This window comes from Jaculus jaculus, chromosome 1 (assembly GCF_020740685.1).
Source record: "Jaculus jaculus isolate mJacJac1 chromosome 1, mJacJac1.mat.Y.cur, whole genome shotgun sequence".
NCBI classification, from domain to species: domain Eukaryota; kingdom Metazoa; phylum Chordata; class Mammalia; order Rodentia; family Dipodidae; genus Jaculus; species Jaculus jaculus.
The window spans coordinates 179,108,809-179,132,315 of record NC_059102.1 but is presented as its reverse complement, the minus strand read 5'-3'; the positions used below and the strand labels follow the sequence as shown (position 1 = coordinate 179,132,315).

Genomic DNA, 23,507 nt, shown 5'->3' with positions numbered 1-23,507 from the left:
GCATCTGGCTTTATGTGGATACTGGGAAATTGAACCTGGGCTGTCAGACTTTTCAGACAAGGACATTTAACCACTGAGCCATCTCTCCAGCCCCAGAACCTGCTTCCTAAATAAGGATACATATTCTCACATGTTAACATCAGTGACGGTACTATAAGCTTTAGACTCTTGGGAGTTTTTAAGTGAACTGTACCAGTTCTAGACCCAAGCACAGCCACTTTCTAAATATGTCCTTCTTGAAAAGCTGGGCATAGTGCTGCACACCTTTAATCCCAGCACTTGGGAGGCAGAGGTAGGAAGATCACCGTGAGTTCGAGGCCACCCTAAGACTCTATGGTGAATTCCAGGTCAGCTTGAGCGTGAGACCCTACCTCGAAAACAAACAAACAAACAAAAAAAAAGTATGTCCTTCTCCTATAGCAAAAAACATCTTTGCTGTGAACACTTACCTACTTCCATGTGCCCGCCTCATATGGGAGGAAAACAAAGTTTTGTCAGGCAGCCTAGAGACCACTTGAAAACAACTACTGGAGCCAATAGAGGATTCGATTGCTAAAGACCATGATGATTCACATTTCATCTGTCTTTCATGTCTTAGAACAAAAGCGGAATGGAAGGTGGTCTACAAGAACAAGTTCTTTTGAATTTTATACTTGCTCTAGGTCTCCTTTCCTAACGTCTACAACTTCGTAGTCCTGAAGTAGATTTTCTGACTGTGGAGAGAAGTTGTGTGGAATTTACTCCAGAAGTGAACCTTCAATTCACATTTTGGTTCCCTCTCAAACCAAGTACAAAGTAATTAGTCTGGATCAAAAGAGGCAGAAGCTGGGTGTTTTGGTGCATGCATTTAATCCCAGCACTCAGAAGGTAGAGGTAGGAGGACTGTTGCGAGTTCAAGGCCAGCCTGAGACTACATAGTGAAATTCAATGTCAGCCTGGGTTACAGTGAAACCCTACCTGAAAAACAAAAAAGCAAAACAAACAAAAACAAAAGAGAGACTCAGATAATGAGGCAGGAAAAGACTAAGCTCTCCCATCAACTGAACCAATCTAGTTGTGTTGGGTGGGAATCACTGCGCAAAGTAGTACCTGAATGCAAATCTCACATGCATCTGGGCAGCAAAGTGGTATAATGCTCCTTGGAACAACTGTACATGACTGCAGGGAAGTCCTAACCAGGACCTCAAATCCAGGAGGGATGAGCTTTTTCTGCTCCCGTACAGTCTACATGTGAAAAGCAAAAGAGCAAGTCCCTACTATTCCAAAAAGCAGTACTAAGACTATGAGTCAAGAAAAGGCAGACCACTGTAGGCAGTAACGAACCTTTCTCTAACTGGCTGACTATCCAGCTTGTCCCTAAACAGGTGACAAAAAGAACTTCCCAGCACTCCCAATATGGAGCATCTTGGGAGACAGGTATAGTTAATGCAAACTTTATTTATAAAAGACTCTTAAATTAGTTGTCTCATGCCATGCATTCATACAGAATACAGTGACCCTAATGGGACACAGGGAAAAGAGCTCACAAGCTCACAAACTCAAAGGAAACTATTCAAGAGTTTCTAATAGTCAAAAGCTAGGAAAGATTAGGACAATTGTACAAATGAGCAATTAAAAAGAAAACAAAAGAAAAAGGTATGGGACCTAGTCTGAGCTGAGGGCAGCTGTTTAGAAGTCTGTACACTAATCTAATCCACAGTCAGTCTTCTAGAGGCAGTGCTGGCAAGGAGAAGCAGAACACACTGACTTGTGCCACTACATCCTCTCCCCAACTGCAGTCTCATACATACAACCAGTTTGTGTCCACTAGGCCTGCTGCGGCCACTTGATACTATAGGACTTCTAGATTAGTAAACTAAAGCTGCTGCAGGGTGCTGAGGAATAGGCAGCTTCATTTGCGACTGCTCTTTATTCTCTCCAGTCTCTTTTTCAAGTCATCAATATTTGTTGTGGAGGATGAGGTCACAGTTCCTGCAGAGTGGGTCTGGCTGGAATCCAGGTCGGAGTGCTGGTGTTGCTCTCGGGACTCCCGCAGCTGGGAGAGCTTGCTGTGGAGCATGTCTGTGGAAGAGGCAACTGGAGGGATGGAGGGTTTGGAGAGCAAGGAGGTCAGTGGAGGTCGGTCATCTTGCTATCGAGAGAAAAAGAGAAGAGGAGACACCGCCTAAGTTCAGAGGAAGCAAGTCAAGATGCAACTGTAGCATCATAGCCAAGGGCTGAGCCACTCCCCTGTAGACCAGCCCCTTATCCTTGCTTCCCAGACCTTCACAGAAGGAACAGTACCTTTGTATTGTCAAGACCACATCGTTGTCGGAGGATTTTTAGCCTTTCCAGATAGACAGACGGCCCCACCTCATCTCCATTTGTGTTCCCTATGGAGGACACTGTGCTTGTGGGAGTGGGCATACATGTGACCTCCATCTGAGGAGAGATGCCTAGACAGCAAAATGGAGAAAGACTATTCATATACACACACACCTTCTTCCAGACTGCCTTGGTTAGTTTGCTACCAAAGAGAACTAAGAATTTCTTTGTTTAAATTTTTGTTTGTTGAGATAAGAGTTTCACTCTAGCTTAGGCTATCCTAAAATTCACTATGTAGTCTCAGGGTGGCCTCGAACTCTCAGGAGATCCTCCAGCTTCTGCCTCTCAAGTGCTTGGATTAAAGGCATGTACCACCATGTCTGGCCTAAAATATTTTTCTCATTTTAATTTTTTGTTTTGAGATAAAGAGGGGAGGGAGAAAGAGATTGATTGAGGGTGAGAATGAGGCAGGGAAAGAATGGGCAGGTACATCAGGGCCTTCAGCCACTGCAAACGAACTCCAGATGCATGTGCCACCTTGTGCATCTGGCTTACGTGGGTCCTGGGGAATGGAACCTGGGTCCTTTGGCTTCACAGGCAAACATGTTAACCACTAAGCCATCTCTCCAGCCTGAGAGCTAAGAATTTCTAGGGTGTGGAGGAAGGGGTGGTTCAGTGGTACAGCATTACATGCATACAGATTAACATGTATAAAACCCTGGGTTTAATCTCTAGCAGCAAACAAAACAATTTTGGGGATAGGAGGCTTGACCATTTCCATTTACTTGAAAACTACAGAATCCTCAAGGCTCTGACTGGAGTTTGTGATACAGGATGGTCTCTAATATACCAAGCTCAGTGAAACTTTCACAAACTGGCATGAAGACTATATTCTAGGAACTACAGGCTTGATGTGGGCAATTCAAAGCCTCTAAGTTTTTTGAGAGTAGACTATGAATGCCTGGCTAGAAGACTCAGAGTAGGCTTGGGATACGTGCCCCAATAGGAAAAGCTGCTTTGGGATTGGAAAAATGGGTTAGTGATTAAGGTACTTGCCTACAAAGCCTAAGGACCCAGGATCGATTCTCCAGTACCCACGTAAAGCCAGATGCACATAGTGGTGCATGTGCCTGGAGTTTGTTTGCAATGGCTACAGGTTCTGGTGTACCCATTCTCCCCCATCCTTTCTTATAAATATTTTTTTAAAAGCTGTTTTTCAAACAGGTGAGGGATAGCAATGAAACCAAAACCAAACAATGAAAAAAATGTCTCAGTTCCTAAATTTCTGAGAGGGGTGAATCATAAAATACAGTATTTAAAATAACCAACACAGGGCGGAAAGGGTAGCTCAGTGATGGAGTGCTCATCTAACATGAATGAGGTTATGGATTTAATCCTCAGCATAATAAAAACAAAACAAGCCGGGCGTGGTGACGCACACCTTTAATTCCAGCACTTGGGAGGCAGAGGTAGGAGGATCAACGAGAGTTCGAGGCTACCCTGAGACTACATAGTAAATTCCAGGTCAGCCTGAGCCAGAGTGAGACCCTACCTCGAAAAAAAAAAAAAAAAAAAAAAAAACTTAGAGCAAATGTACTGTGAGTTTGAGGCCAACCTGAGACATAGTGAGTAAGTAGCTCAGCTTGGGCCAGACTGAGACCCTACCTGAAACAAACAAACAAACAAAATCTTTGCAAACAAGGACATCCTACTGTGTTCAAACTATGGCATATCTATTACTTGGCATTCTATTCACCACCCTTCAAATTTAAATATTATTACTTTATTTTTATTTACTTATTTGAGAGAGACAGAAAGAGTGTGAGAGAGAGAATGGATGCGCCAGGTCCTCCAGCCACTGCAAACGAACTCCAGATGTATGCGCCTCCTTGTGCATCTGGCTTACGTGGGTCCTTTGGCTTTGCAGGCAAACGCCTTAGCCACTAAGCCATCTCTCCGGCCCCTTAAATAATATTATTTTTAAAAATTTATTTATTTGAGAGAGAGAGAGAGAGAGAAAGAGAGCAAGAGAGGGAGAATATGGGTGTGTCAGGGCCTCTAGCCACTGCAACGAACTCCAGATGCGTGTGCCCCCTTGTGCATCTGGCTAATGTGGGTCCTGGGGAATCGAGCCTCGAACCGGGGCCCTTAGGCTTCACAGGCAAGTGCTAACTGCTACTAAGCCATCTCTCCAGCTCCCCTTAAATATTATTATTTGAGAATGTGAGAATGAATGAGTGTGTGTATGAGTATGGGTGTGTCAGGGTCTCTTGCCATTGCAAACAAACTCCAGAAACTTGGTCCATTTGGTGTATCTGGCTTTACATAGGTACTGGGGAATGGAACCAGGGCCAGCAAGCTGCTTTTAGCTTATTACTGGAACTATAAAAGAAACCATACCAGTTGAAGTGGGAATCCGGCCTTTGCCTTCCCTTTCCATCTCAATCACCCGAAGGCCTCTTTCAACATAACTCTGAAAGAATTGTGAGGAATTTTTCAGAAACGGCTCAATGTCAGCATCTGAATATTTCTTCTTATATTCATATAACTCTGCTAGGCCCTGGTGAACAAGAAAAAGGAGGTAGAGATACATGTAAGTTGGTGCTCCTTCTCAAAAAGCAAATCCCCACTCATTTGGTTTAATCTCTCCTTCCCTCCCTTTTTCTTTCTTCTTTTGTTTTTTTGGAGACAGTGTCTCCCCATGTAGCCCTGACTAGAATTCAGTATGTGAATCTGGTGGCCTACAGCCTTCCTAGAATTCCTCTGTCCTCTCCTTACATCATCTCTCTGTAGGTGTGCTGGGATTACACTCACTAACATGTCCAGCTTTACAGGGTTCTGGGGATCAGAACCCTTTCATACTTCCAGAACTCAGGCTGTCATGTTTGCACAGCAAATGATTTTCTTATTCAATCATCTCTCTAGCCCAAACTTTTCTTTCTTTTCCCTTCCTTCTTTCCTTCTTTTTCTTGTAGCCCAGGCTGGCCTTCAACTTACAATCCTTCTATCTTTGTTTGCTGAATGCTAGGATTATAGGTGTATGCCACTACCATACTCTAGGTCTAAACTTTTCACTCTTACCTCTTTAGTGTTCTCTTTAGAGCCAATCTTCTTAAAAATCTCAGCTAAGAAATCATTCACTTTTGCCTTTGATGATTTTTCATCCTGAAATATTGAAAAACAAGGAAGGACTGATTAGACTTGAGTTAGGAGCAAATGGTAGGCTATGAACAAAAAATATCTCAAGCCAGGCATGGTGGCGCATGCCTTTAATCCTAGGAGGCAGAGGCAGGAGGATTGCAGTAAGTTTGAGGCCACCCAGAGAATACAGAGTGATTCCAGGGCAACCTGGGCTACAGTGAAACCTTAACCCCCCAAAAAACAAACAAAACAATCCAAAATTTGGACCTTACTGGTCTGTTTCTGCTATTAAAACACTGGTGCTGTAAAGCTTACAACAGAAACACTAGCATTCTGGATTTTCTTTTTTTTTTTTTTCAAGGTAGGGTCTTGCTCTAGCCTAGGCTGACCTGGAATGCACTATATAGTTTCAGGGTGGCCTTGAACTCACAGGGATCCTCCTACCTCTGCCTCCTGAGTGCTAGAATTAAAGGTGTGCGCCACCATGCTCAGATGCATTCTGGATTTTGAGTGCCTCTTGTCTTGGGTTCTCATCTCAACTTACTGAAGAGTTGGTTCATTTCTCCATAGTGAAGCAGAGCTTACTGTACACTTACCTAGTGAACAATGCCTTGGGCATATACATAGAAACTTCTTGGGGATCAATTTTCAGGTGGCAATAGTTATAGTACCACAGCAGAAGACCGATGAGACCAACCCCCAAGTATCCCTTTAGAACTTGCCACTCACTATTCGAGAAGCCCCCTTTTCTGTTTCCTTATCAGATTTGTTTCCAGTCTGGTCCATACTGTGCTTCATCATTCGGCAGAGGTGGGCTTCCAGCTCAGACTCATTCTTATTGTCTATCATCGTGAGATGGTCTAGGATCTGAAGGACAGAAGTATATTCAAATGCTAGCAATACTCCTTCCATGGAAGTCTTTTTTGTGCTCATTCAGAAATCATCAGTTGCTATTCTCACTTACCTTGGGTCCTTTTAATTTGCATAAGGTGTGCAGGAGGGTCTTTAGGGTCCTTATGGGAAATTCACTTTTGCATTGTTTCAGTTTTTCTTTAGGAAACACCTTCATGAAAATATGGATGTCCAGAAGAATTCTGTCTAGGTTAATGCTGTTGATGGTATCGGGCAATAGCCGAACCATTCTCCAGAGACACTATTAAAACAGAAGCAAGAATGAGGATAATCTGTCATGATCTTAATTCTTATTATTTTATTTTGTTTTTGTGAGGTCAGGTCTCACTTTAGCCCAGGCTGACCTGGCATTTACTCTGCAGTCCAAGTCTGGCCTCAGACTCATAGGGATCTTCCTACCTTTGCCTACTGAGTGCTGGGATTAAAGGTGTGTTCTACCATGCCTAGCAATTATTATTATTATTATTTATTTTAGAGGAAGTGAAGTGGGGAGGAGAGAGAAACAGAGAGACAGATTTGGTGTGTCAAGGACACAACCACTGCAATTGAACTCCAGATGCTTGTGCCTAGTGAGCATGTGTGACCGTGTGCTTGCCTTTATGTGTCTGGTTAACATGGGATCTAGAGAGTCAAACATGGGTGCTTAGGCTTTGCAGACAAGCACCTTTACAGCTAAGCCATCTCTCTAGTCCAATTATTATTATTATTTTATTTATTTTTAAAATATTTAATTTAATTAATTTATTTGACAAAGGGGGGGGGAGAGAGAGAGAGAAAAAGAGAGAGAGAGAGAGGGAGAGAATAGGTGCACCAAGGCCTCCAGCTACTGCAAACGAACTCCAAATGCATGTGCCTCCTTGTGCATCTGGCTAACGTGGGTCCTGGGGAATTGAACCTGAGTCCTTTGGCTTTGCAGGCAAACTGCTAAGCCATCCCTCCAGCCCCAATTTTTATTATTTTAAAAAATTTGCCAGGTGTCGTGATGCATGCCTTTAATCCCAGCACTTGGGAGGCAGAGGTAGGAAGATCACCATTAGTTCGAGGCCACCCTGAGACTACATAGTAAATTTCAGGTCAGCCTGGACTAGAGTGAAACTCTACCTCAAAAAACCAAAAAAGAAAAGAAAACCAGAAAGCAAAAAAAAAAAAAACCAACCAAACAAAAAAAACCCAAAAATCAAAAACCAAAACAAAACAAAAACCAAAATCTTTATGTCCAAATGTGGTGGCACATGCCTTTAATCCCAGCACTTGGGAGTCATAGTTGGGAGGATTGCTGTGAGTTTGAGACCAGCCTGGGATTACAGAGTGAATTCCAGGTCAGTCTGGGCTAGAGCTGAGACCCTAACTCAGTAGCAAAGGCCAATAAGCTAGAAAAGATATAAAGGGAAGAGAAAGGAAGGGAAGGGGGTACTTAATATGATGGTATTAGATATATGTAAGTAGAAGAATAGATTAATGGGGGTGAAAAGGCCCAAAGTGAGGTCAGGGGAAGAGATTAAGTAAAGGAAAGGTAGAGGGAGGGCTAATCAAAATCTAAGAGGATATAAATAAATCATATGGAAACCTTTTTGGACAATGAAACACTCATAGCCAAAGATTATTGCTAGAAAACTTTCAGTGCCAGGGATGGGATACCTTCCAGTGAGTTGTTGGCCAGGGAGGTCCCTGATGCCCCCAAAACATTATAGGCCATTGCCAAGGCCCTTGGTTTCCCACCAGGAATAGATGGTAAGACCCTATTGCTGAAGACTCCACATACTTGGGCTGCAAGGCCACTGAGAAATCTTGCTGGAACTGAGCTCATAACCTCCTCCATGTAGACCAGGTGACAGAAAGCTGGAAGAAGCCATTCTGCATGCAGTTCAATGGGAGAGAGAGTAATCACCAGTGAAGATACTCAACAGTGGACAATGAAAGCCTTATATTTGGCCAGCCAGGCCAAGTGAGCCAATGGGTACAATAGTGGCACGTCTCTCCTGTTGGAAACCAACTGCCCTCTAATTGGACTGCAGGCCAGCTCCATGGGAGGGAATACGTCCCTGATACTGAAAACTTAAAACGGGTAGTCATGAGCCCTAGGGGTGTAACGTCTGCTGTTGTCTGGCTAAATGTATATACTATGGTTATTAAACTGCCCAGTAAGCACTTCTCTTTATGTTCATACTCTTATATTAAATGCTACTTTCACTTTTAGTAGAGAATCTTCTCTTTTCAGATGGCAGTGACCTTGGGATGACTCACGAGGCATCATGGTGCTCAGTACTGCAATATCTCTATCACACCTTCCAAGGCTCAGGGTCTATTGCGGAAGAGGTGGCAGAAAGAATCTAAGAGCCAAGGAAGGGTAGGACTCCTTACAACGTGCTCCCCCAGACACAAAATGGCCTGGATATCCATGACCTCACAGTGCCTGACACTACTTACACAAGACCATCATAAGAGGAGGAAAAGACCATGACATCAAAATAAAAGAGACTGATTGAGATGGGGAGGGGATATGGTGAAGAATGGAGTTTTAAAGGGGAAGGCGGGGTAACGGAGGGTATTACCATGGGATATATTTTTTTAATTTTTAATTTTTTTCTTAATTTTTATTAACATTTTCCATGATCATAAAAATCATGGGATATTTTTTATAATCATGGAAGTTGTTAAAAAAAGTTTGAAAAGAAGAACAAAGAAAGAAAAAGTTTATATTATTTATTTTTATGTATGTATTGATATGCATGCCACAGTGCTGTGTGAAGGTCAGAGGACAACTTTGAGGTGTCTGTGCACCACCTTCGAGACAGGGTCTCTTGCCACAGCGAATGACCAGCCAGATTGTAAACTGACCGATTAGCTGGCCCTCAAGCTTCATATTCTCCTGGCTTCACCTCCCATTACAGTAGGACCAATGGGATCACAGATATACGTGTCACGTTGTATCCAAGTTTACGTGGGTATTGGGGGAACTGAACCTAGGCTGGCAGGCTTTGCAAGCAAGTACCTTTAACTGCTGAGCAATCTCCCCAGCTCCATCACCACCTTTCTTAGTTTAAGACTTATTTTATTTTTTATTTGTTTATTGAGATGGAGTCTTCGTAGTAGCACAGTCAAATAGTAGCAGTCTCAGGATCCTCTCCTCCTTAAGTCTCCCAAGTGTTTGCATTATACCTGTGTACTCACTAAACCTAGCTGCCAGAAATATAAATGTGGGTCATATCCTTCAAATTAAGGTGCTTTATTTAACATGAAGTTTTAGTCATTTTACTCACTGAAATGTGAAAGCCACCCATCTAACCATCCACCACCACGTCTACTTTCCCCTCCCACTCCCTGGAGATAGTTTATCTTGAACATTGTAAAACAAAAAAAAGTGTGCTTCTGTCTGGGGTTTCTTTAATATCTGAGAATGGAATAATTGATATCTAACTTAAGGAGACAAAATACCTTATACCACTTTAGTAACAGATTACAGCTAATTTTTATTTAGAGTCTTCTATGAAAGAGACTAAAATATTGTAGGGCTATAGGTCCTACAGAATGAAACTTGCTTAATTAAACTCTTTGGCTCTAGAGGAGTTGAAACACACACACACACACACACACACACACACACACACACACACACACACACACACGGCAGCATACTGGCTCACACCTGTAATCTACAGTACTTGGTAGGTAAAGGCAGAAGATTAAGAATCAGGAACACATGACCAGCCTTAGCTGACAGTAAACTCAAGGCCAACCTGAGCTACATAAGACTCTGTCTTTTTGTTTTGTTTTGCTTTAAAGGTAGGGTCTCACTCTAGCCCAGGCTGACCTGGAATTCACTCTGTAATCTCAATGTGGCCTTAACCTCAAGACAATCCTCTTACCTCAGCATTCCAAGTGCTGGGATTAAAGGTGTGCACCACTAAAACCAGCCAAATCACTGTCTTCAAAATCAAAAAGAACCAGGCGTGGTGGTGTACACTTTTAGTCCTAGCACTCAAAAGACTGAGGTATGTAAAACAAACAAATAAACAAGCAAAAACTCAAAAAGCCAGTGGTGGTAGTGCACATGCCTTTAATCTTAGCACTCAGGAGGCAGAGGTGGGAGGATCACCACAAATTTGAGACCACCCTGAGACTCCACAGTGAATTCCAGGTCAGCGTGGGCTAGAGTGAAACCCTACCTTGAAAAACAAAACAAAACAAAAAAGACTAAAGTAGAAGGACTGCTATGAATTTGAGGCCAGCCTGGGGCTAGAGTGAATTCCAGGTCAGCCTAAGGTGTTGTCTCTGCCTCATAGGTATTAGGAGTATAGATATATGTTTGTCATTAAGAATTTTTTGGCTTGAGCTTAGTGATAAATTGGAAGAAAAGTGAAGACCAATTGTACTTTTGTGTGTGTGTGTTTGTTTTTGTTTTTCTGAGGTAGGGTCTCAGTCTAGCTCAGGCTGACCTAGAATTCACTCTGTAATCTCAGGGTAGTCTCACAGCAATCCTCCGACCTCTACCTCCCGAGTGCTGGGATCAAAGGTGTGCGCCACCACACCCAGCTTGTATGTATGCATTTTCGAGACAGTCCAGGCTGGCATTAGGTCCTCCTGCTGCAGACTCCTGAGTACTGGGATTAATTACAGTTACCTGGAATTATCCCTAGCTTTGATTATACTTTTCTGGATGTGTCTTGATTGATTTGAGCCAATATTTTAACTAAATTTCTTTTTCCCTACACTTTAGTAGAGTAGTTGTTATATTTGAAAGATAAGAGATGAAAACATTCCAATTTCACCTTCATAACAAGCTCTGAGAATTTGGGTGAACTGGCTGTTGCTAGTAGGCTGTCTTGGAGCAAAACAAGCAGGGCACTAGAAAAAAAAAACAAATCAAGAAATAGCATTAATGTTTCAAAACTTCATTAACAAATGTTTATTTGAGCCCAGGGTGGTGGTGCATGCCTTTATTCCTAGCACTCAACAGGCTGTCTCATTCCTTTTGTTCTCCATTCTCCATGTCAAAATGCTCAGAACCATGCTAGTCTTGGTTTTTTTTTTCTTTTTCTTTTTCAAGGTAGGGTCTCACTCGAGCCCAGGCTGACCTGGAATTCACTAGGGAGTCTCAGGGTGGCTTCAAACACACGGTGACCCTCCTACCTCTGCCACTATGCCCGGCTCACCATGCTAGTCTTGTAAAAGTATTTAGTACCAGACAGTTCATGTCAAAAGCCTTGTCTACTCTTTTTTCTTTTCTTTTTTATTAAGTAGAAACTATGTATGGATACATCATATGTTAGTACCATCATTTCCCTCCTCCCTGCCCTACTCCATTAAGGCCCTCCTTAGTAGGATTACTGGCATTCACCGTGGAGTTGTGGATGATGAGTTGTGACAGCAGCAGTTGATTATTATGCATGAGTGCATGGGGGGGAGGGGCTGTTCTTTAAAAAAAAATTATTTAGAGCCAGGCATGGTGGTGCATGCCTTTAATCCCAGCTCTAGGAAGGCAGAGGTAGGAGGATTATTATGAGTTCAAGGCCACCCTGAGACTACATAGTGATTCCAAGTCATCCTGAGCTAGAGTGAGACCCTACCTCAGAAAACAAAATAACAACAGTAATATATATGTATAAAATATTCATTTGAGGGCTGGAGAGATGGCTTAGCATTTAAGGCATTTGCCTACAAAGCCAAAGGACCTCGGTTCGATTCCCCAGGACCCATGTAAACCAGATGCACAAGATGGCACATGCATCTGGAGTTCGTTTGCAGTGGCTAGATGCCCCGAGTGCCCATTCTCTCTCTCTCCCTCTGTCTCTCTCAAATAAATAAAATAAAATATTAAAAAAAATATTCATTTGAGAGAGAATGGGCACACCAGGGCCTCTTGCTATTGCAAATGAACTCCAAATGCTTGCGTCACTTTGTGCGTCTGGCTTTAGGTAGGGAACTGAACCCAGGCCAGCATGCTTTGCAAGCAATCATCTTCACTGAGCTGTCACTCTAGCCTGGATCTTTTTGTTTTCAAGACAGGGTCCAGGCTGGCCTCAAACTTGCTTTGTAGTCAAAGATTAACCTCTGGTCCTCCTCCTTTTACCTCCTCAGTGTTGGTGTATGTGGTGCTGGGGATTGAAACCTGGAATTTGCGTATGCCAGGCACTCTATCCACTGAGCTATAACCCCATCTCTGACTTTGCTTTCTATATGTAGACACAGAGGCTATTCCAGGCTCTACTGATGAGAGTACAAACATACCTAAGGATGTTGGTCTGGTCTGACTTCTCCAGAACCTTCACTACCAAGAGATTCACAGAGCGGATCACCTGTTGTCCTTCTTCTAGGTCTTCAATCCGAGAATCCAGCATTAAGGTGATAAGGCCATGCATGAGGTCTTTCAGTACTCCAGTGGAGGCTTCCCGGGCTAGGCTCTCTATCTGAAACAGCTATCCAGTCCTGACCGTGTTAGGGATGTTAAAACTCAATATATGTAACACAGAAATAAACATGGTTGGCATATTCTAATAAATACTCAGTTATGTGTGTGTGTGTATGTATGTATGTATGTATGTATGTATATGTGTATGTGTATGTGTGTGTATATATATATATATATATATATATATATATATATATATATTTCACAATTTTTATTAACATTTTCCATGATAATTATGTATATTTTGACACAGGGCCTTGCTACGTCACCTGGTTGGTTTCACATTTACAATCCTTCTACTTTAGATTCCCAAAGACTGGGATTACATGTATGTGTCAACATACATGGCATGATTACACTGCATTTAAAAAAATACTTAGAATAAAGCTCAGTGGATAAAGTGCTTGCTGTACAAGCATGGGGTCTGGAGTTTGGATTCCCAGCACCCACATAAAAGCCAAGTAGGAGTGGGGACTACGTGTAATCTCAGTGCTTGGGAGGTGAAGACAGGATCACAGACATAAAGTACAAGCTGAAGTGGCAAGCTCTGGGCTCAAGTGAGAAACTGTTACAGTAAATAAGGAGAAAAGCAATTGAGGAAGACACTGGACCTCTACATGCACACAAATTTGTGCCCAGAATTAATTGGTGTGCTTCTTTCTTGCTGTATTTTTTTTGTGTGTGTGTATGCATGTTCATATGTGCGTGTATGCATGTTCATAGGTGTACCCATGTGGAAGCCTTAATCACTCTTGACTTTATTCTTTGAGACCACTGATTGTGGTGGTTTGAACCAGATGTACTCCATAATCTCATGTATTTTGAATGCTTAGCCCCCCAGCTGGTGGCAATTTGGGAGGTGGAGCTTGCTGGTTGAGGTGTATTATTGGGGGCAGGCTTAGGGGGTGTTAGAGCCAGATTCTCCTTGCCAGAGTTCAGCTCACTCTCCTATTGTTGCTTTCTGCCTGCTGCAGCACGGGAGATGTTCAGCCTCTGCTCGTGCCATGCTTTCCTTGCCATCATGAAGCTTCCCGTCAAGACTGTGAGCCAAAATAAAAACTTTCTGCCCATCAGTTGCTTTTGGTTGGGTGCTCTGCCCTAGCAAGGAAAAGGTAAGTACAATACTGATTTGGCTAGATTAGCTAGCCAGCAAGCCCTAGGGATCTGCCTGTCTCTATCACCCCAGTGCTAGGATTACAGGTATGTGCCACAATAGGTACTTTGTGTGGGTGCTGGGCGGCTGGAATCAGGTTCCCATATTTGTATGACAAGCACTTGATCCACTGAGCCATCTTCCCATGCTCCTGCTATATTTTCAATGCAAGCACATTCATCTATGAAAAGCAAAAGAGGGCTTACTTTGCCTGAAGAAGAAAATGGCAGGAAGCAGAACACTAGGTAGTAAGCGTTCTATTTTATAACTTAATAAGGCAAGAGCAGTACATCCAAACATTTAGCGGAATTAGTGAGCAGCTAGTTCTATGACACATGAATAATTAATTATACCAAGTGATAGATAACTCATTAGAACATCAATATAGACTTTGGCTTGAGAACTAGGGTGAGATGAGAGGGCTGAGATAAACTCCAGTTCTGCAGAGGTACCTTACCGAAATCATGTTGCCAATGATACAGCTATACAGCTTAATGATTTCATCCTTCTCCAACTTCTCATCGGCCATATGTGTGTTATAGATGAGTCTTAGCTGCATGAACGTTGCTATCAAAAACTGATCAATGTGGCCAGACATAGCTTCAGCTTTGTCTTCCTGTCTCAAGACCTCATCAATCTAGTAACAAAAAATCCAAGCTGTAGTTTTCAAGCTTCATATCAGCAACAGAAAACAAGAGACTTTTCATTTCTTTCCTTTAACTTTTTTCAAGGTAGGGTCTCACTCTAGCCCAGTCTGACCTAGAACTCACTTTGTAGCCCAGGCTGGCCTTGAGCACATGGCAATCCTCCTACCTCAGCCTCCTGAGTGTTGAGATTAAAGGCCTATACCACCATGCCTGACTTCATGGAAGATTTTCCTATAAGAGTATTTATTAGCAGAGTACTAATATTTTACCTAAAAATAAATCAGTAACTTTTCACATAAACTAGTTCTTAGTGACTGATTCATTCAATATGTATTTAGTGAGTAAGATAGTTTTTTTTTTTTTAAGGTAGAGTCTCAAGCTAGCTCAGGCTGACCTGTGATTCACTATGTAGTCTCAGGGTGGCACAGCAATCCTGAGTGCTGGGATTAAAGGTGTGTACCACCATGCCTGGCAAGATATTTTTTTTAAAGTTTAAAAATATTTTATTTATTAATTCTTTGAGAGACAGAATTGGCATGCCAGGGCCTCTAGCCATTGCAAACAAACTCCAGACACATGCACTACTATGTGCAACTGGCTTAGTGGGTACTATGGAATCAAACCTGGGTCCCTTAGGCTTTGCAGGCAAGCACTTTAATAACTAAGCCATCTCTCCAGCTCTGAGCTAGATACTTTTTTTGGTTTTTCAAGGAAGGGTCTTACTCCAGCTCAGGCTGACCTGGAATTCACTGTAGTCTTAGGGTGGCCTTGAACTCATGGCTATCCTCCTACCTTAGCCTCCTGAGTGCTGGGATTAAAGGCATGAGCCACCACGCCTGGCTGAGCAAGATACTTTTAAGTGAATTACTCAGAAATCTTATTTTAAGAGGCTCACAATAATCCCTATGCTTCAATGTCCAATTTACTAAAATAGTGCTTTTTAGATGTTTTAGATCAGAGCTGATATAAAAATTTCCATAAAAAACTTTAAAAAATTCAGGAGTGGTGGCGCATACCTGTCATCCCAGCACTTGGAAGGCACAAGTAGGAAAACTGTAAATTTGAGTCCACCTGGGCTACACAGCAAGTTCTAAGACAGCCTGGGTTATACAATGAGACCCTGTCTCAAAATAAAACAAAAGCAAACAAAAATTATTTAAAAGGCCAGGTATGGTGGCACATGCCTTTAAACCCAGGCAGAGGTAGGAGGAGCTGAGGTAAGAAAAGCGGCAAAGGTAGAAGGATTGCCGTGAGTTTGAGGCCAGCCTGAGACTATATAGTGAATTCCATGTCAGCCTCGGCCAAAGTGAGACCCTATCTCAAAAAAAAAAAAAAAAAAAAACAAAACAAAACCAAAAACATTAAAAAAAGTAAATAAATAAAAAAATAAAGAATGGAAAGATGGCTTAATGGTTAAGGTACTTGCCCACAAAGCCAAAGCACTCAGGTTTGATTCCCCAGGACCTCCATAACACAGATGTACAAGGTGGCACATGCAACTGGGGTTTGTTTGCAGTTGCTGGAGGCCCTGGTGCGCCCATTCACTCTCTCTCCTTCTCTTTCTGACTCTTTCTCTCAAATAAATAAAAATATATAAAGTGCTGCTTGATTTAAAAAATAAAATAAGGGGGGCTGGAGAGATGGCTTAGCGGTTAAGCGCTTGCCTGAGAAGCCCAAGGACCCCAGTTCGAGGCTCGATTCCCCAGGACCCACGTTAGCCAGATGCACAAGGGGGTACACGCGTCTGGAGTTCGTTTGCAGTGGCTGGAGGCCCTGGCACGCCCATTCTCTCTGTCTGTCTCTCTCTCTGTCACTCTCAAATAAATAAATAAAAATAAACAAACAAAACAAAATAAAATAAAATAAAACAAGGGGCTGGAGAGATAACTTAATGGTTAATGGTTAAGCACTTGTGTGTGAAGCCTAAGGACACTGGTTTGAAGTGAGATTCCCTAGGACCTACGTAAGCCAGATGCACAAGGGGGTGCATGCATCTGGAGTAAGTTGGTAGTGGCCAGAGGCCCTGGTGCACCCGTTCTCTCCTTATCTTTCTCTGTCATCCTCAAATAAATAAAAAGTCAACAACAACAACAAACAAATAAAATAAAATAAGCTGTGCATGATGGTGTACACCTTTAATCCTAGCACTCGGGAGGCAGAGGTAGGAGGATTGCTGTGAGTTCAAGGCCATCCTAAGACTACATAGTGAATTCCAGATCAGCCTGGGCTAGAGTGGGATACTACCTCAAAAAACAAAAAAGTATAAACAAAATAAAATAAAACATAAAATAGGACTGGAGAGAATGCTTAGCAGTGAAGGCACTTGCCGGCAAAGCCAAAGGATCTAGGTTTGAGTTCCCAGGACCCATGTAAGCCAGATGCACAAAGTGGTGCATGCATCTGGAGTTTGTCTTCAGTAGCTGGACGCCCTGGCGCACCATTCTCTCTTTCTAATAAATAAAAAATAAAATAAAGATAAAACTAAGGAGGGTTCAGTAGTAGAGCCTGTGCCTAGCAAGTTCATGATTCTGAAATTTGATCCAAAGTATTCCTAAATTAAAAGAAACAAAAAAGAAATCAACAGTAAAAAAATAAAATAAAAAAATAAAAAAAAAATCTACATTTACCAAATGAGAAGAGGGAGGCTCAGAAAGCTCAGATTATTTTGTCTAACCTACAAGTTTAGTTGTCACATGTCTTATACACTGGTGACTATGATAAAATGTGGGGGCTGGAGAGATGGCTCAGCAGTTGAAGGTACTTGCTTGCAAAGCCTGCCACCCTGGGTTCAATTCCTAGATACAAAATGTAATGCATGCATCTGGAATTCATTTGCATTGATAAGAGGCACTGGCATACCCCTCCCTCCCTGAAGAACATATATTGCTTATTTGTTGTGTGTGCATGTGGGTACACACTTGAAAGCTTACATATGTGAAGGTCAGAAGACAATTTTTTTTTTTTAAAACATCAAATTCAATTTGGGATTTATGCTGTGTTTTCCTCTTCAATTATTAGTATTGTATTAAAGTTAACTGGGTAGGTTTATTTTTTTTTTAATTTATTATTTTTATTTATTTATTTGAGAGCAGCAGACAGAGAGAGAAAGAGGCAGATAGAGAGAGAGAGAGAGTGGGCGTGCCAGGGCCTCCAGCCACTGCAAATGAACTCCAGATGCATGCACACCCTTGTGCATCTGGGTAATATGGGTCCTGGGGAATCGAGCCTTGAACCAGGGTCCTTAGGCTTCACAGGCAAGTGCTTAACCACTAAGCCATCTCTCCAGCCCAGAAGACAATTTTGTGTGGGCCTTGCCTTCTATCTCATTTGAGGTTCTTTTATTGTTGTTTACCACTCTGTTCATGAGCTTCAAGGAGATTCTCCTGTGTCTACCTCCCTTTTTGCTGTAGTTGCACTGGGATAACAGAAACTCACCAGCTTTCAGCTTTTTTTCTTTCCCAAGGTAGGGTCTCACTCTAGCCTAGGCTGACCTGGCACTCACTCTGTAGTCTCAAGCTGGCCTCAAACTCACAGTGATCCTCCTAATCTCTGCCTCCCAAGTGCTGGAATTAAAAGGCATGCACCACTATGTCCCAACTTAGTATTTTTAAATTTATCTGACAGAGAGGTGGGTGGGGAGGGAAGAGAGAATGGGTGCACCAAGGCCTCCTGCAACTGCAAATGAACTCCAGACACATGTGCCTTTTTTAAAAATTGGGAATCAAGCCTTGAACCGGGGGCCTTAGGCTTCACAGGCAAGCACATAACCAGTAAGCCATCTCTCCAGCCCCCCTCCCCACTTTTTTCCCCCTAGGTAGAGTCTCACTTTTTAGCCCAGGCTGACCTGGAATTCACTATGTTGTCTCAGGGTGGCTTCAAACTCATAGTGACCCACCTACCTCTCTAGAGTGCTTGTATTAAGGGCATGCGCCAACACACCCAGCCACCTTGTGCATCTGGCTTTATTTGAGTATTGGGGAATTGAACCCAAATAAGTCAGGCTTTGCAAATAAGTGCCTTCAACTGCTGAGCCATCTCTCCAGCTCTGTTGTTCAATTTTTTTAATTATTAAACTATGTTAAATTTCCTAATTTGAAAGAATAAATGTATAGTTTAGAGTTACAATGAAATGAATACCAATACACCCACCATGAAAATTAGAGGGAAAAACAAGGCCAATGCAGCTGGGAAGATTCTCAGTGAGGTGCTTGCTTGTAAAGCCTGCTGATCTGAGTTTGAGCCTCCCCACAACCCACATAAAGCCAGACCCTTCCAGCTTTTAAAGTGGGGTCTGGGGATCCAAACTCAGGTACTGAAGAGTTGTGTGGCAAATGCTTTGTCCACTGAGCCATTTCCCAAGACCAATAAATATATTTTTATGATTATGTAAATAAATAACTTCACAAAACCATGGTCAGTCCTTTTTTTGTTTGTTTATTTTTTGAAGTAGGGTCTCACTCTAGCTCAGGAATTAACTATGTAGTGTCAGCATGGCCTCGAACTCACTGATCCTCCTACTCCTGCCTCCCGAGTGCTCATATTAAAGGAGTGCAACACCATGCTCGGCTTTGATCAGTCTTTAATAAGACTCCTTTTAAACAGAGCTGGCATAATGCAGAACTCCAGCAGGGCACCATTTATATACACCATAATGTGAATGGTGCCTCTGGTATTAGAAAAGCTATCATCCCACTTTCATTCATACACACTTTTTTTTTTTTTTTTTTTTTTTGAGGTAGGGTCTTGCTCTGGCCCAGGCTGAGCTGGAATTCACTATGTAGTCTCAGGGTGACCTCAAATTCAAGGCGATCCTCCTACCTGTGCCTCCTCAGTGCTGGGACTAAAGGCATGCACCACCCTGAGAGACAGAGAGAGAGAGGGAGAGAGGGAGAGGGCGAGTGTGCGCAAGTACATGCGCATGAGGGCCTCCAGGCACTGCAAACAAACTCCAGATGCAAGTGCCACCTTGTGCATCTGGCTTACATGGCTACTGGGGAAATCAAACCTGGGTCCTTAGGCTTTGCAGGCAAGCATCCAAACCGTTAAGCCATCTTCCATCCCAACAACTCTATTTTTTTTTTTAAACTTAGTTACTGCTGGGCACGGTGGTGCATGCTTTTAATCCCAGCACTTAGGAGGCAGAGATAGGAGGATCGCTGTGAATTCGAGGTGACCCTGAGACTACATAGTGAATTCCAGGTCAGCCTGAGCCAGAGTGATACACTACCACAAGCAAACAAACAAAAAAGAAACTTTATTTATTTTGGGGGGGAGGGCGCACAAATACAGAATGGGTGCCCTAGGGCCTCCAGGCGCTGCAAACAAACTCTGGTTTACATAGGTCCTAGGGAATCAAACCTGGGTCCCTAGGCTTCACAGACAAGTAATTTTTTGTTCATTTTTATTTATTTATTTGAGAGTGACAGAGAAAGACAGAAAGAGGCAGATGGAGAGACAGAGAGAGAGGATGGGTGCGCCAGGGTTTCCAGCCACTGCAAATGAACTTCAGACGTGTACGCCCCCCTCGTGCAAATGGCTAATGTGGGTCCTGGGGAATCGAGCCTCGAACTGGGGTCCTTAGGCTTCACAGGCAAGCGCTTAACCGCTAAGCCATCTCTCCAGCCCTTAACCATTATTATTTTATTTTAAAACAATTTTATTTGTTTATTTGCAAGCAGACAGAGATAGAAGAGAGACTTTGTATCACTTTTTGTGTATGGCTTCATAGGTACAAAACCCAGGCCATGAATAACCTGTATGGAAACCTACTTTTTGGACAATAGCGAACCCAGAAACCATAGATTGTTACTAGAAAAACTTCCTTGCCAGGGATGGGGTACCTTCCAGTGAGCTGTTGGCCAGGGAGGTCCCTGATGCCTCAAAACATTACAGGCCATTGCCCAAGTTCTTGGTTTCCCACCACAAATAGATGGTAAGGCCCTATTGCTGAGTACTCTACATGTTTGGGCTTCCAGGTAACTAAGAAATCAAGCTGGAGCTGATGTGAAAACTTCCTCCCAGTAGACTAGCCGACAGAAAGCTAGAAAAACCCTCGTTGCATGCACCCTACAGGAGAGGGAAGTCATGAGTGGAGATAAACAACAATGGACACTGCAAGCCTTAAATTTGGCCAGCCAAGTCAAATGAGCCAATGGGAGCAACAGTTATATACCTATTATGGAGGAATCGAACTGCATACCTTGTAAGCCTCAGGGTCCATTGCAGAAGAGGTGGTGGAAACAATGTAAGAGCCAAAGAATGGTAGGACTGCTTAAAATGAAATCTTCCAGACACACAATGGCCTGGAAAGGGCTGGAGAGATGGCTCAGCGGTTAAGGTGCTTTGCCTGCAAAGCTAAAGGACCTGGGTTCGATTCCTCAGGACCCATGTAAGCCAGATGCACAAGGTGGCACATGCATCTGGAGTTCGTTTGCAATGGCTGGAAGCCCTGTCATATCCATTCTCTCTCTCTCTCACACTCTGCCTCTTTCCCTCTCTCAAGTAAATAAATAAAAATAAGACTTTTGAAAAATGGCCTGGATATTTAAGACCTTGCAATCTACACAAGACCCTCATAATAGGAGGAAAAGATGATGACATCAAAATAAAAGAGAGATTAATTGAGAGGGTGAGGGAATATGATGGAGGGTGAATTTGTGAAGGGGAAAATAGGGGAGGGGGAAAATTAGCATGGTTTATTACCAATAGTTACAGAAGTTGGGCAGGAGAGATGGCTTAGCAATTAAGGTGCTTGCCTGCAAAGTCAAAGGACCAGGTTTGATTCCCTAGGACCCACATAAGTCAGATGTACAAGGTGGTATATGTGTCTTGCTAGAGTTTTTTTTCCAGTGGCTGGAGGCCCTGGCATGCCCATTCTTTGTCTCTCTTTCTCTATCTCTGCCTCTTTCAAATAAATAAATAGATTCAGAAGCTGTCAATAAAAAAAGTTAAAAAACAAAACAAAACAACAACAAAAAAACCCAGGCCACAAACACTGGGTAACCTCCCTTACCCAATTCTCAAATTTTCTCTATGTAATAGGCTTATACATATACTGTTTGATTTAGTTTTAGGTAATTAATATGATTGTTGCTAAGGGTTTAAGTAGTTTTAATTTGGGGGGAGATAGTTATTTGAAGGAGTGATACAAATAATAAAACTTAAGTGGATGCTTAGATACAACTTTTTTTTTTCTTGAGGTAGAGTCCCACTGTAGCACAGGCTGACCTGGAATTCACAATGTAGTCTCAGGGTGGCCTTGAATTCATGGTGATCTTCCCACCTCTGCCTCCCAAGTGCTAGGATATGCCACCATGCCCGACATATATATAACTTAAAGGTATCCTTAATATGCATGACTTCCATTGATAACTAGGGGAAGTCTCTCTATGTCTTTGGGCAAGTCAGCCTAAAAGTGCATGGACTTAGGGCGCTGTCACTATCTAGTCTCAGGGTGGCCTCAAACTCATAGCAATCCCCATACCTTTGCCTCCTGAGTGCTGGGATTAAAGGCATGTGCCACTATGCCCAGCTTGACTATTAAATTTAAATAAGAAACTATGTAGTCCATTTTTCTTCTCATGACTTGTTTACAAGTTGATTCCTTATGTGTCACAGCTCATTACAATCTAAGTTCCATGAGAATAAATACCTCATTTACTGCCATATCTCTAGCCTTTAATGAATTAATATACATAATTATCAAAAGGAAAACTAGTAGGGCTACATTCTCTGTGGCAAGTGATGAATGAGTGTCCCTTATGCATTTGTTGTTATTTGTTTTCAAAGTACAGTCTCATTGTAGCCCAAGCTGACGTGGAACTCAGAACACTGACTGCTAGAATCAAAGGGATGCATCATTATGCCTGGCCTCTCTGTGAACTTCAAAAATTCAGGACAATACTGAACACTGTCGACATCTCTTAGTACCGTAACTCTACCCGTGTGCAATCCATTAGTCTCTGTGCCTCCCCCTCACCCTCCATAGGGTATCACTCTAGTAAAGGCTAATGTGGAACTCACTCTGTAGTCAGGCTGACCTGGAACTCACTGTGATCCTCCTACCTCTGCCTCCTGAGTGCTGGGATTCAAGGCATGAGCCACCATGCCTGGCTTTGCAATCCATTATTCTTTTTTTAAAAATTTATTTATTTTTATTTATTTGTTTGAGAGCAACAGACAGAGAGATAACGAGGTAGATAGAGACAGAGAGAGAATGGGTGTGCCAGGGCCTCCAGCCACTGCAAAATGAACTCCAGACACATGTACCCCTTGTGAATCTGGCTAACACATGGGTACTGGGGAATCGAGCCTCAAATTGGGGTCCTTAGGCTTCACAGGGAAGTGTTTAACCACTAAGCCATCTCTGTCCAGCCCCATAATCCATTATTCTTACAGTCTTATATATATTCAGCAATGGAATTATTATCGTGGGACCCTCCCATTACCTGTGTCAGAGCTTGGATACTTGTGTTGATGTCACCACTGGCTACTTGGGAGATAATGAAATTGATTGTGGAGGCTGTGTTACTGTGCATGTCATCAAAGTGCGGAGAAACAGCTCGGATCCTAGGCAGGAGAGCAAAGGAAAAATTCAATCTTTTAAAAGACAATTAAAAAAAAGACAATTCAATATGTAGAAATTATGCAATTTTCTACTAGATCCTGGTTTTAGTAAAGATTTGCAAACGGGTAATAATCAGTTAAAAAAAGTTTTAAAAAATGTTTGTTTATTTACTTATTCATTTATTTTTGCATAAGGCGGTTCATCTATTTTATTCACATTTGAACTCCACTGGAGTCAGGGATGAGGTATCTTCTATTCCAAGAATGAAGTCTTCAGGTAATGTCTCAGATGGTATCTGAGCTAACTGGTCATCATAAGAACATAGGGTCCATAGTTTCTCTAGCTCATAGATTTCTCTGGTTTCTGGAAGCATCA

The 23,507-nt window shown here is 42.5% G+C and overlaps 1 protein-coding gene across 1 annotated transcript in view; it reads right to left on the bottom strand.

The window, feature by feature from the left end:
• Positions 1–1,419: 1,419 nt before the first annotated feature.
• The window catches only part of Ckap5 (cytoskeleton associated protein 5), a 150,870-nt gene continuing 128,782 nt past the window's right edge, over positions 1,420–23,507 (bottom strand). The window contains exons 35-44 of the mRNA XM_004657215.2: positions 23,014–23,134; positions 14,377–14,556; positions 12,586–12,773; positions 11,127–11,202; positions 6,410–6,598; positions 6,175–6,312; positions 5,386–5,469; positions 4,705–4,864; positions 2,284–2,435; positions 1,420–2,131 (exon numbers count right to left, since the gene is read on the bottom strand). Of these exons, the coding sequence (XP_004657272.2) occupies positions 1,892–2,131; positions 2,284–2,435; positions 4,705–4,864; positions 5,386–5,469; positions 6,175–6,312; positions 6,410–6,598; positions 11,127–11,202; positions 12,586–12,773; positions 14,377–14,556; positions 23,014–23,134 (1,528 nt within the window). The 3' untranslated portion in view covers positions 1,420–1,891. The remainder of the gene's footprint in view (positions 2,132–2,283; positions 2,436–4,704; positions 4,865–5,385; positions 5,470–6,174; positions 6,313–6,409; positions 6,599–11,126; positions 11,203–12,585; positions 12,774–14,376; positions 14,557–23,013; positions 23,135–23,507) is intronic.